The sequence below is a fragment of the Nesoenas mayeri genome (assembly GCF_963082525.1).
Source record: "Nesoenas mayeri genome assembly, chromosome: 2".
Lineage (NCBI taxonomy): Eukaryota > Metazoa > Chordata > Aves > Columbiformes > Columbidae > Nesoenas > Nesoenas mayeri.
The window spans coordinates 153,514,812-153,528,560 of NC_137543.1; the positions used below are offsets into that span (position 1 = coordinate 153,514,812).

At 33.7% G+C, this 13,749-nt stretch overlaps 1 protein-coding gene across 1 annotated transcript in view; it reads right to left on the bottom strand.

Annotated features, from left to right (window-relative positions):
- The window catches only part of DYNC2I1 (dynein 2 intermediate chain 1), a gene marked incomplete at both ends in the record, with an annotated part of 29,159 nt that overhangs the window by 10,583 nt on the left and 4,827 nt on the right, over positions 1–13,749 (bottom strand). The window contains 13 exons of the mRNA XM_080364226.1: positions 148–320; positions 1,206–1,335; positions 1,658–1,752; positions 2,179–2,290; positions 2,792–2,921; positions 5,648–5,750; positions 6,543–6,738; positions 7,892–7,969; positions 9,144–9,201; positions 10,229–10,287; positions 11,568–11,894; positions 12,515–12,567; positions 13,129–13,561. Coding sequence (XP_080220352.1) covers positions 148–320; positions 1,206–1,335; positions 1,658–1,752; positions 2,179–2,290; positions 2,792–2,921; positions 5,648–5,750; positions 6,543–6,738; positions 7,892–7,969; positions 9,144–9,201; positions 10,229–10,287; positions 11,568–11,894; positions 12,515–12,567; positions 13,129–13,561 — 1,947 coding nt within the window. The remainder of the gene's footprint in view (positions 1–147; positions 321–1,205; positions 1,336–1,657; positions 1,753–2,178; positions 2,291–2,791; positions 2,922–5,647; positions 5,751–6,542; positions 6,739–7,891; positions 7,970–9,143; positions 9,202–10,228; positions 10,288–11,567; positions 11,895–12,514; positions 12,568–13,128; positions 13,562–13,749) is intronic.

The window sequence follows — 13,749 nt, forward strand, 5'->3', positions numbered from 1 at the left end:
GCACAATGAGTGAGAACAATGTTTTGCTCACAAGGCTCAGATCTGTTTCTCAAAAGAAGACATATCTTGCGGCAAGACAAGAAAACAAAATAAACATAATAAAGCCTTTTGTTCACTGAGTAAATATACAATGTTATTAAAACATACCTCTGAGTCACACATTAAAAGTTTCTGAGGACTGGAGGGCTGCCAGATGTTCCAAACACATATTATGCTCTTTCTATACAGTAAACCAACACCTGTCTTTTCAGGTAATCCATGAACAGAAAGTAGCGTCTGCCTCTGAACTTGAGAGACACATAGGCAGGATATTTTTCGGTCTAAACCATTAAAAAAAAAAATCAAGAAAGAAAAGCAATAAATAAACTCACAGTAGATGAAAAAGCATAATTAGCTGCTATAGCAACAACCAAAGAAGCTAAGATGTAATTATGAAGAATATTTCTATTAACAGTGGGTTGCTTTTGATGCTATAAAAGAAAAAAGAAGGGACTAGAGAAAGAATAAAAATAATTTGAAGTAGAAAGCAAAAAGGAAGACAGCCAAGAACTTAATAGAATAATTAGTCTGGGCATAAACAAGCCAGTCTGATCTGATGTCAGTACATATACTGAAAATTAAGCTAAGTCTCAAACAGGAAACAGCACAGGCTAGGTTTTTTCTGGTTCAACTCATGTTCATGTTGGAATATGTATGGTTGTGTGCTACAATAGGTCTTCCTAACATCATTACAGATGCTTTATTTTTCATTTTTCTTTTCATCTGAACATCTACTGTTTACAAGGGGAAGACATACCCGCAGTTCAAATATATCAGGCTATATTCTCCCTGTTCAATAGCCTTGTTTTATTTGCAACTTTGGCCCTAGTGTCAACATCAAGAGCCTAAATAAAATGACATCCCTTGGGATGGCCCTTCAAGAACAGGGGCAAGAAATTACATCCAAGACACCGATATATCATGCTAATCGCTAGCTATAGTTCAGGTTTCACAGCAGCTAGGACATTCTGATGTTCCCTGTGTGAAACCCATCTGCACAGAGTTACAGCAAGATTAGCACAATTAAAAGAAAAATGGGCTTTATGTCATCTATATATCCTGATATGTGCTGTTTGCACTTCGGTCATGACAAAAAGCATGGTATTTTGCATAAGGAAGAAGAGTTCAGACTGCATAGTAAGAGGTGTAGAATAAAGTTCCCTTACCGTGGAGGAATGGCTGGTTAGTATTTAACTGGAAACAGCTGTCACTAATAGACAGACTGGTTTGTCGAGAACCTGGTTTCCACCTGGGTTGTGTTGCAACTTGATCCTCCTCTAGCAAAACAGCAATCACCTTCCAAACACAATTACATTTATAGAAATAAAAGGCTCATCTTATCATTCAGCTTTGCTATTTGTAGCTTTCTAGATTATGTGGACTAATTTAAAAAAACCTTTAGCAACTCTGTTAATTTTACATCTTTGCAAATACAGCTTAACAGACATAAAAGCTGCACAGCTCTTGTTCCATTCCTTTGCAGAGAGATGAATCTCACCGATAATGAGTCTTATTTAAGTAATTTATTTAAATTAGTGAGAACAAGTACTGTAAGTGATCTATCACACAGTATATTTATGGACACAACTCTTAAGGGATATTAAGTACATAAGTGTACCTGGCAAGCAGACCGGAGGAAATTTGCTAATTTTTGTGAATCGATTTTAGGTGTTAGAGCTCCATTCACTGACATATCCTGGCTGGTTACAGGACCTAAGGAAAAATAAAAACCAAAACCAAACTTGAAGCTTCAAAAGAGAATCAATTAAGAAAACCATAAGAACACTGTAATCTTTAAGCGAGAAGAGAGTGGCAGGCATCAACTTCTCTTCAGAAGAAATAACAGTACTGAAGAACAAGATCTGTTGAGAAATTGTATCTGCTGCCAACAAAAACAGCAATCCAGAGGGAAGAAACTATTTCTGCTACTTATTCTCCACCTCCTTCCATGAATATCTACATATGTTCACATATATGAATATATTCACATATATTTTCAGTGCCTATGTATTCAGTGTGCCTACAGCAGTTTGCTATTCATGCACCCTACCACATTACAAATTCTGACAATTAACGGGTACAAAAGAGAAAGTTTACACGCACACATCCGTATATGAATAAGATTAAAATGTTCTTCACCTCCAGATACAATGGCACTTTCTGCTGGATGCTGTGTCCATTTCTCCAGGGTCTCAACTTCCTCAGTCTGAATGTCTCTCTCAAGATTGTCCTCATTACATTGAACATACGCCTAAAGTAGAATGATAAAGTGATCAATATATGGATGACACAGCTAAGAATGACACATAACTGAAAAGAACTTAAACAGTCATTTTAAACCTGATGAGCTCAACCTCTTCTCTTTGTAAATTCAGACCTAAGTTTACTACACAGTGTCACTACTTTGCACATGCACATTTTACCACACAAGAGTGCCAGACCTCCTGCAAAAATACAGAATGTCTTACGTGACATGTGAACATTAAACCCAGCATACCTGGGACAGTGAGCCATGGACTTACAGAAAGTCCTTTAGAAAATGTGGAGGGAACACGAGAGAAATGGAAAATAGCCTCATTGGCCAAAATGCTTTGATAGAATTGCTTTATGGTAATTAAGGCTTAGAGATGAAAGTTATAATTTATTACTTTACTGTCCTCTTAGCTCTAATAAGTTGCTTTTGTAAGGAAAAATATTTTCCAGAACATGAATCAGCAATTTCAGGATTTAAATATTATAACATGTTTGTTACCTGCTTAGTGTTCATTTTACCAAAATTCCTGATATACATGTCATACTCATTTACAGGAGGCAAATCCAGTAACGAAAAACTAACTGAGAAGTCCAGATCAATTAGTGGGAGAAGTTCCGAACTCCGTTTTCTTTAAAATAAATTACAAGAAAGAAACACAAAAATTATTATGACCAAGTATTTGGTATTCCAAAAGAAAATCAACCCAATTTGCTGCAGTACCAGAGATCTAACAATCCATTGATCTATGCAAATTGAAGCTGTACCAAAATTGACAGATAAAAATATATCAATAGAAGTACATAAAAGATTGTTACGATTTCTCATTTGTTCTGCTGAGATAATTATCATATCTGAAAACGCAATATTGATTGCAAATGGCAAACTTATGTGGTTTATTATTATAATTAAGTTAAAGCTGAGCACAATCGTCTTGCCTAAGTATTCAAAAGCTGTTCTGTGAGGTAACAGATGAATGTCATTTTCTTCTTGTAGCTAGTATGGTAGCTAATTCTCCTAAACTCACCTTATGAACTTACATTACCTGTATGTGTACGTGATTTATAAAGAAACTCGTTTTGTTATGACTTAGGCAAATGTAATTTGAGTGACCTCCACTGGTAACAGACTGCCTGAATTTCTACCTCTTTACATCACCAGAGAAACAAATAACAAGAGCAGCAATCTCAAAATACATTTTAAATATGTACATGAAATGAATTAATTGCTGATTCATAACCTGTGGAAATGAATACTTACCTCATCCACAAAAAAAAAGCCTCCAAAAACCATCAGTTACTGGATTATGGAACTCGATCTAGATTCTATGAAAACAAGTACTCAAGACTAAGGTAGACTATGCATTTTTCCATTTGTATTTTTTGTTTTGAATATGATTAGCACATTGTGCAGTACTTGAGATATCTGAATCTCTTTGTCCTATGAAATGCCAAATCGTTCCATTTCCCTACATTCTCTTGCTGCAATGATACAAAAAATAACTGCCTTATCCAGCTTCCTCCAATCCTTTTACTTTCTGCCTACCTCAGTTCTTAATTTTTTCATCTTTGCTCACAGATGAAACTATATTTTGATTCTTAATTGGAAGACAAGTCTAACTTTATATACTGTATCTTACTCTGATAAGCATAAAACATTTATGTGATATTAGTTATTATCATCAAGATCCCTACCACTCCACTTGGATGGATGTGTGGATAATGAAGAGGGTCAATCTTCATCACAATTCACACAATTACCTGTCTACTTTAATGTCATAAAATTGTTAGGATATTTTATTTTAAGAGTTAATTGCTTGAATTACACACAGATGTCTGTTTATAAGTTAATTCTGCACTCTTGCTATAGTAGAGATTCCTTGACAAGGGGAAAAATCTTTTAGTCTCTCTTGTACTTTCACATTTTTTTAAATATACTTAATGTAAATACAACCCATATACAATAATGGCTCTGTAGCAATTCCATATCTACACAATCTTACAGATGCATATCCTAGTTGCAGTTTTTCTTCAGTGAGATATAGTATTTGAAAAGGGAAAAGACTAGAGCAACAGGAGCTGGAATTTTAGGGTGGATTTTTCTTTATGCCTAAGGACAATTTTCACATCCCTTTTTTGCTACTTGATGACTTCTATTGCATTTTCTTATCCACATTTTACTTCTACTTCCTAATACACCACCTCTTCACAAACATTGTGGGCACAGATTGCTGAGGTTTAATTCAAATGCAGGAAAGTTGCTTCCTAGTTACAAATCTTAATGATACATGCAGACAAATCTTTAAAATAAATGAATACGCCTCATATTAATACTTAAAACTCCAAAGTGCTACTGTTCATTCATGGGATACTTTCAGTCTGTTTACTGGTAGCAATGTATTATCACAGCATTCAATTCCACAAACCCTTCCTCTTTCCTTGAAAATGCTAGTTATCTTCACAGGTTATATATGTTGTTAGCACACGATGTTATATACATAGTCATAATCAGTCACAGTACATAATCAGCAGAGGCTGACAAACATTTCAGAAGGCAATTCTTCAAAGAGGCGCCCTCCTGAATTTCCTAATCTGTCTTCAGTGTCTAGACAGGAAGCCTACACAATGAACTCATGTAAAATTTGGGTCTATAAATTTAGGCAAGATGAGTTAGACAACCTAAAATCTTCCTTACATGCAGATTAGCCACTGATGTTCTGTAGCGATGAAGCAGTGGAATCTAGTATTATCAACAAAATTTAATAGTCTTGCTTTACGCATTCAATTGATGCAACAGAAAATTTGAAATATATACAGTGCGGCAGATAAATCAGGAGCTCCTGGCAAGTTAGACATGAAACAGGCATCAATTTGTTTCTTTAATATAGAGCTATCTTAGATGACTTGCATCTAGATCAATTTTAAATTAGTTATAACACCAACTGCTGTTATCCCTGAAAGGGAACTTGCTATTTTAGCAACGGTATGTACCATATAGGCTTGAAGAAATTACAGTTCTGCAGAGCCCTGGGAGCAGCTAAAAGCCTTGCCCTTTAGTACTGTAAGTCAATATCTAATTAAGTGACTGAAGAATCCCACAAAAATTACAATCTTGGCAACATTCTGCAATAAAATGATACACATAAACTGATATACAGATAAATTTGTTATCAAATGACATGTAGCAAAGCCTGTAAATTATATTTACTTCACAACTGATTACTCTTAGCTTACAACATAATATTTGATTCTAAAAGCCTCAAGTTTATAAACTTCACATATTTCAAATACAACGAAAAAAAATCACATTTCAAATAGTGAGCTGCCATTTTGTGTGGATTATTTGAAATACACTTACTTCTGCTTACTAGCCATGCTTCGGCTACTTTGTCGTTGGTTTGCCATTTGAAAATCCATGAATATTCCACAAAAAGGGTTTCTGACAGAAGGGCATTGCCTTTCTGTGATATTATAAAACATTGTTAGTATTATAATTCTCACTTCACAGTGCATTAAAATGTAAAGGAGTATGTCTAAAAAGCAAAAGATTTATTACAACACAGCTACTAAAAGTTACTAGGTCTGCACATTACACAACACATTCTAACAGTTATCAGTACAGTATGCTTCTTAACTTCAGTAATATGGGCCAGCATTTTTCCCTTAATATGGTCCTTTATCAAACAATGCAAAATGACTGACCATTGTAATTTTTATCTTAGAAGACTATGATGCAGAAAGTGCCTTCTCCTTTCTTTCTCCTGCCATTAGCAGGTATCAGATCAACTGAATACAAGACAACAACTCCACGGTCACATTTAAGAAAAAACCCTGCATTTTAGAAGTGATACAGAACTATATATTTAAGTAGTATCTGTATTTCTCTCACCTTCCCACCCAGAGCAGTGGCTTCAACTTTGCTTAAAAGAAAGAGGAATTAATGTCACCGGAAGCCCCGAACTGTTCTAGCACTCCTCCAGTTTTCAAAATCGACTCTCATATCCTTCTCTTACCCAAAATAAGACATATTAAATGTCAGTCTGTAAATTTTTACACTTCACATTTTAAACGATTAGTAATGCCTCTGAATCATTCTTTAGAAATGTGAAAGTTACCCACAGACCTAAGTGACTCATCCAGACGACCAGATTTCTGCCTCTCGGCAGACTTCTAGAAAAAGTGGCCTGTTTACTCATAAGTTGTATGTGTTACTCATACACTTAATTAAAAAAGACTGTTATCTAAGCACATACCCATGATTTGTTCCTTTTTTTCATTTTCAGTTTTCTTTGGCAGTGAAGTACAAATTCTATCATTTTCTGCACTAATTGCTCTTTGAATTTCTTCAATTTCTGATGTTCTGGAAAATGGAATCTCTCTTGGATTTTCTTCTGCATCTTCTTCTTCACCACTTCGGTCTTCATCATCCTCAAAGTCATCTTCATAATCCTTTAAAAGTAACGGGATTTTCAATAACTAATAAAGATGGATTACAAATGTGTTTTTTGAAATCTTTTAAAGAAATTATAAAATGTTGCCAAAATACAAAACCAATTCTCATACAGATGGTTATATATCATCTCCCTGAAAGGTATTTTAAAATAACTTTTTGATAGTAAGATAATGGCATGTATTGATTGTTTGGTAATTTTAATCAAGAGAAGAAAATCCCACAGTTTTGTTCTTCACTGCCCAAAATAGATTCTCTTTTTTTCAATATCCTAAAGTAGGAACTATATGTTTAGGTGAACTGTGTGTTCTTTAAAAAAAATAAAACCACAGTGTTCGGTGGCATAAATGCTTCATAGATGTATTAAGTTGTTTATTTGATAGTTTTAATTCAAGCTGCCCTTCAATGGCAGGCTCAGATTTACTAAACTACCACGCTGTTTGCAAGCCCACACATAAGGCTCAGAATTCTCTTAACTAAGACAATTCACCTCACGCTAAAATAGTCACCTAATACAAATTATATGGACGAGTATCAAATATGGTAATTTCTCTCCACTGAATGGCAAAGAGCTCCTGCACTGAACAGCTCAACAGTGGACATCAATCCTAACAAAAGCAGAGATGAATTCTGGCTTTGCTGAACAAAGACTGAGGTGGGTCAGACAGTGATGAAAACACACTCAATACACTCATCTCTCTTAATAACATTAAACAAAAGAGAGTTAAAAGAGTTCAATTAAGCAAATTAGTGAGTGAACTGTTGTGTGTCTATACCTTTTTCTAGAATATTTTTGCAATGAAAAACAATGAGGCTTTTTTCCCTTCCTGAAATTATTTGCTCCTATTTAAAATTCAAACATTTTTCACAGAAAATAATTGAAGTAATTGAAACCCATTAAGACAGAAAAAGCATCTTATGAAGACTTCAACTCAAAAGCAAAAATTGTTTCCCAGCCCCTGATGAAAAGTAAGTAAATATCTAACAGAGAGTTTCTACATAACATCTACTTACTATCTACTGTTAGCCTAGTTAAGGTCACTGTCAGCAAAACATGTAACATCCTGTAATTTTTATTTCCATGAATAAAGTTAATCACTATTTTGATACTTGAGAATTACTTCAGAAGGACAATTGTATGCTTTTACTTACTTCAAAATCATCCTCATAATTTGCTGATGAATTATCAAATCCCGTGGCTGAGTCAAAGATGTGTGTATCTTTCACTTCCTAAACAGGGAAAATAAATGTAGCTGTTAAATAATCTTACAAAAAAAAATCTTTATCTGCCAAATCTTAGCATAAAGATAGACGAATAGTTGTTCTTCCCAGATATTTCTATATTTTCTAGCAAATATATAACGAATTCAGGTTTGAAATATATATAAAAATGTATAAACAAGTGATAATTACTGACTCAAATTAATAACACAGGAAAACAGAACTCAAGCCTATATTGGGAAGACCAACTGTTTTTCCACAAGTATTTTTACTGGGAAAGACACAAAAACTGCTGTGCTGCCTATAATTTCAATAGTATACAGTAGCTCTTATGATGGTATAAAAACAAAATAAGACTGTTGTACTTTTTCAAGGATTAGACAAAAATATCCCTATACCTAAATTATACTGGGAGACTCAATCTGTCAATAACATAGTGCAGATGTTGGAATCGGGAAAACAGAGATACAACAGGAAAATTAGATATTTTTATACATAAATGATTTTGTTAACATTGAATCCTCTACTGTATTTACATGGAATAAGATCCATGGCATCCCTGAAGCTAGAGAAAGGTAATTTATTTGAAGTTATTGATTAAAATAATGCCATTTAATTACAGCAACATGTACTCCACATAAACACAAACTGATCCATCCAGTCTTTAGTCGGCCTTTTCCTCCATAGCCTCCTCATAGATTAAATTATCCACATGGAAGGGATTTCAACAACTTTCCACATATAAACATATAAAAATAATTTTCTCTTTCTTATGCAACTGTTTCAAGAGACATATACAAACTACATTGCTAAATGCATTTTACTTAGCTTACACTACATATTATTTGCTAACGTCAGCTCCTTATATAAAGCAATAATATACTATAGATATTCGTAGACTATATGTATTATACATCTAAATTCTTCCCACTTATTAAGAACTATTTTTTCAAGCATACAATACTGAAATACAGTTGAATAGATGGCTACCTTCAATGCTTAGCAATTTTTTACAGAATAAATCAATATTCTCATGCAGTATCTAGAGAGGTTAAGAGATATCTTAAGACCAATACACGTAAATCTTATCTTCAAATGGCATTATATTGAAATATATATTGTAATTGTTTTTAATCCCAAGGAAAAAAAGAGCATTCTAAGATACAACACCAAATAGTTTTACCTCTTCTCTTGTGTCCCTTTCTTCTTTTTCAATGAGTTTTGCATGATCTTTAACAGTCCTATTGAAAAAGAGAACATCAATTTTCTTCGTCAACTTAGAAGAAAGCATTAATTTTGGTTTGTTTGGGTTTTTTTGGTTTAGAAAAAAAATAGTTTTCTTCCTGAAATAGAAAAATTGTCGAAAATCTCCTATTAACTGAAATATTTCTACAAATACTTTTATAGATCTGTTTATGAAACGAATTATAATGAAACAGTCAAGTTATTAATCATGTAAGAACTGCAAAAACCTTGTCCAAATTTAATACCCATAAATGCATCAAAATGGAAGAAAAAAAAATAAGGAGAGAAAAAAAAATCTATTAAATCCACACATCTTTTAGTTGTATTAATATCTGCAGCAAACTGGAGATCAAGGTCAGGTTGTTGTAATATGCTCTAAAACTGTCAATGACAGATTGACATTCAAACCTGCATTTATGAATGCAGAGAGAACTAGAATATATATAGAACTTCTGTAAGGATTTTCTGTTTGCTACTATGAAAACTTGGACATACCATCCTGAAATTTTGCTCATCCTACTGATGACCTGGACCTTTCTTTTTCACATACAACAGCAAACTTGCTATATATATCTAATGTTTGAGATACACATTCAGAGTAGCAGCTAAGTAGAGATATTAAAATTAAACCAAACAATTTAAGAGGATCCTGTGTAGTTCATCATGACCCTTACATGTGTCCATGTGCCTGCACAGTGAATTTCCAGGTGGTACAACACAGCATTTCTGTCTCCCAGACTCAGTGCCCAGATAAATATATAAGTAGTTTGCAACGACAACAAAATATCTCTTGCTATCCTGGGTCAGACAAAACAAAATAAATGGAATACAAATATATCTATTTTTATATGGATCCTCTCAGAGGTAAAACAGACTTATTTAATTGCTGTTACAAAAGGCATATGAAAATGTATATATATATATTCACCCTAGACATGTAAGATCAAGAATTCATGCTTTTTGTTTTGGTGGTGACTGAATCTTAGCATATAGTATATGTTTATTTTAAATCTTTGAATTTACCTTAGGTGCTGGTGGCTCATTTCTTCTTGAATTCTCTCCTCTTTTTTGTATTTGCTGTTCTGTAAAACAAGTCACAATATTCATGTGTCAGAAATGCTGAGAAGAAACATGTGTATGAACCTGTATTAGTAGTAGCAATGTTAAACAGTAAGAAAGCTTTCTAATTAATGATTTAAATGACACATATGATTTTCCATGAGTCATTGCTTGTAAGAAGTTCTGTGTATAAACTAACATCAGAATAATCCCCTCCTTACAGATATGGTAAGTAAAGAAAATAAACACACATAAAAGATATGCTATATAAATAATATGAGCTTCTCCTGAAGAAAATTAAATACTTGAGAGTAACATCTGGCTACATCCCCTTCTGCAGTGCATTTCAGAAAAGAAACAAGAATGGATCTGGAGTCTTTTTGCTTAAGAGAACCTTATAAAGCTTTATCAGAGTAAATCGTGTTTTTTTATTGGATACCTTCACATTAGTATGTTAGTAACAACAGTTAAAAAATGCTCTGCACTCAGCATGTACTGCTTAAATTGTGAGCCCAGAGCACTTTCCTAAATAACCTCTAGGTGTGGCTGAAAAACTGACGGGACTAAGGGCTGACCGCAGTGATACTGAAGATACCTAGTAATTTCAGCAGAAAATATATTTCTGAGAAGCTTGTACATCTTCAGTCTTTAGGCAGCAGAAGAAACCACCCCAGACCTTCTGAACAGTTCTATGTTCCATAGAACTTAGCTGATTTTAAGAGTTACAAATGACTATATGACTGCTTGTATTATAAAAATGTCCAAGTTTTGATTAAGTCTCTATGATATAAAAACATGGTCTGTATTAGAAACATAAAAGATATTCTGTGGCTTCAGAGGTAGAGACAAAAAACATAAGGGATCTATAGTCACATGCCTACTTGTGAGTTAGGTATCCATGCTCCCTTTAAGGGAACACCAAAAATAGCTTTCATTAAAATCATATTTTTTTTTCTATTAAGGCATCCAGTGCATTTTAATGGCCCTCTAGCTTAAACTCCTGTCCACTTCAAAGTGTTAGAAAAATGTCAAAAGTTATAGCAATAAAGACTATTATGAACAAAAGATGTTTCTATTTAGACAACATAGACAAGTTTCTAGTCTAAATTTGATGAAAAGAATCAGCCATAGGTTAGGATTACTTACATGCAAATGTCTTATTTTAATCTACCGCTTTAGCCTCAAATTTCAGAGAATGTTGACTTGCAATCCCAGTTTTTTTATTATTCACCTTATCAATGATGATATATCAACAATTAAAATAGGTTACAAGGTAATGTTTTAAAGTTTTAACAAAACTAACCCCTAGATCACACTTCTTTCTTTCATTTTCTGCTGTTTTTACTCTCTCCTGAGCTTCTGCTGGTTGTCCTTCTCTGTTTCCATGGGACGATCCCTCTTTAGATCTCTTTGATTTATGTTTTCCTTCCTGTTCCTTTTCATAACGTTTATGACTTCTCTCTTTTGAAAGCATCTCTTTTCCTGGCTTAATAGAATATTCTTTTTTTTCTCTGTGTCTTCTTTCTCCCTCTTTATTCCACTCTTGATCTTTCTGTAACTTCTGTACACATTCACCTTCTTCAGCTTCGTTGGCTAAAAACTTATCAATGCTCTTTTTGGTATCATTATCCTGGAAAGAGAAAAATAACATTAAAGAATTCGAAAGTTCTCCAAGACTGTTTTATCCTCACAAATCTATCCATTTTTGAGCATTAGAAGGATGGACTTGTAAGTAGCTAACATCTTTCTGCCACACAGATCTTCCAGCTATTATTCTTTTTTCATCTCCTATACTGGCAAGTTCCACACTACTGTATTAATTGAGATTCTGATATTTATCCCAGGACACTGTGTAATTTGCCAGAGAAAATTCTTTGGACTGTGTGTATTCTTCATATAAAAATTTAATTATTTGTTTACTAGGTGGTCTAACATAAAATATGATGTATACTTACTGATATTCCTGTAAGAAAGGCATGAACAGCAGATGGAAAATTTTGATGTAGCTGTACAAAAATAAAGCAATGTTTGCTACGCAAATTTTATTTTACTTTTACTTCAAAAAAAGAATGAAGTATGTCTTTAAAACAAAGTGGCTCAGATATATTTTGTTGTTGTGTGTTTTGTACACTTGTGAGGACCTTACTGTCTATGCATGTCTTGGATTCCTTGCGAACTGGAGTCTGATCCAGTTTGTTAATTATTCTACAATTTTATCTTATTCCTTTATGAAATACTTAGTTTCTTTACCTTCTTTTCTGTATGTCTTCTTTCTCGCTCTTCACTTCTCGGTTTCTTCTCTTCTAGAAAATATAACTTAATGAACAAATTTTATTATACTCAAACTATGTATATAATTAGCTCTAGCATGCAGAAAATAATGTTTTAGAAAACCTATGTCACTGAAATACAGGAGCTTTCTAAAACTTAATATTCTGTTGAAATTCTCTCTCCAAAACTGGTTATTCCTTTTTCTTTCCTGATGAATCCCTCTGTTCTCAATTGTCTTGTATAATGGTAAGAGTAATGACACACACTACTAACTTCAGCGATCACCCTGCAGCTTGCAGATTCAAATAGATCACTCAACAAAAAATGTCTAGGCAGGAAGGTACTTATTCTCTTCTAGTCAACTGACCAACAAAACCAAGGACGCTCACCCCCTCTTCAGAAAAACGGAAACAAGCATCACAAATTTTAAAAGCACCAAAACTAGGTTATGACAAGATTCCGTAAAGATATACCTTTCAGTAGGTAGTCACACCTGCCTGTATTTATCCCCTCTGTACAGACGGGCTGCGGTTTCAGAGTATTTCTATCTAACTATCAAATATTTCAAAGTACAACAACCCAAAGGGACTTACCCAAATGATGCCTGCTTTCTCTCCTTCTGTGATGTTCTTTATCTCTTCCTTCAAATGATTTCAGATTATTGTGTGTCTCTATTTGCTTTATCTCATGTCTTTTATGCTTTTTGTCTTGTTCTCTATCATTCTCCCTGTCTTTATGTTTTGGTACACTGTAGCTTTCCTTCTTCAAACTTGATTCTTGAAGCTTATCTTTGTATCTCTCTCGGTCCCCTCTTCTCTGGTGATCTTTTCCCTTTTCTCTCTCTCTCATTTTATCTCTGTCTCTTTCACCAGATTTAAATCTCTCTCTTTCTCTTGTTCTTTCCTTGCTCTTCCCTCTGTCTTTGCGTTCACGTTTATGAGTGTCTGTGTCATGAACAGACTTCTCTTTCTGCAGTTTCTTTTCTCTCAGCTTTTGGTCTTCATTTTGACCATCCAGTTGTGTTGCCTGAAATTTAAAAAAAGTCTGTTATTATAAATCAGCAGTCTATTTAGATATAGTATATTCATGTGAAAAAAATATTAGATTGCTAACTATGAATTTAATTTCCCAAACTGTACTAAAATACTGATATATTTCTAGGCTTACTTTGTAAAATTGTTAACATCACATCTATACTTATTGTAAAATTTTCA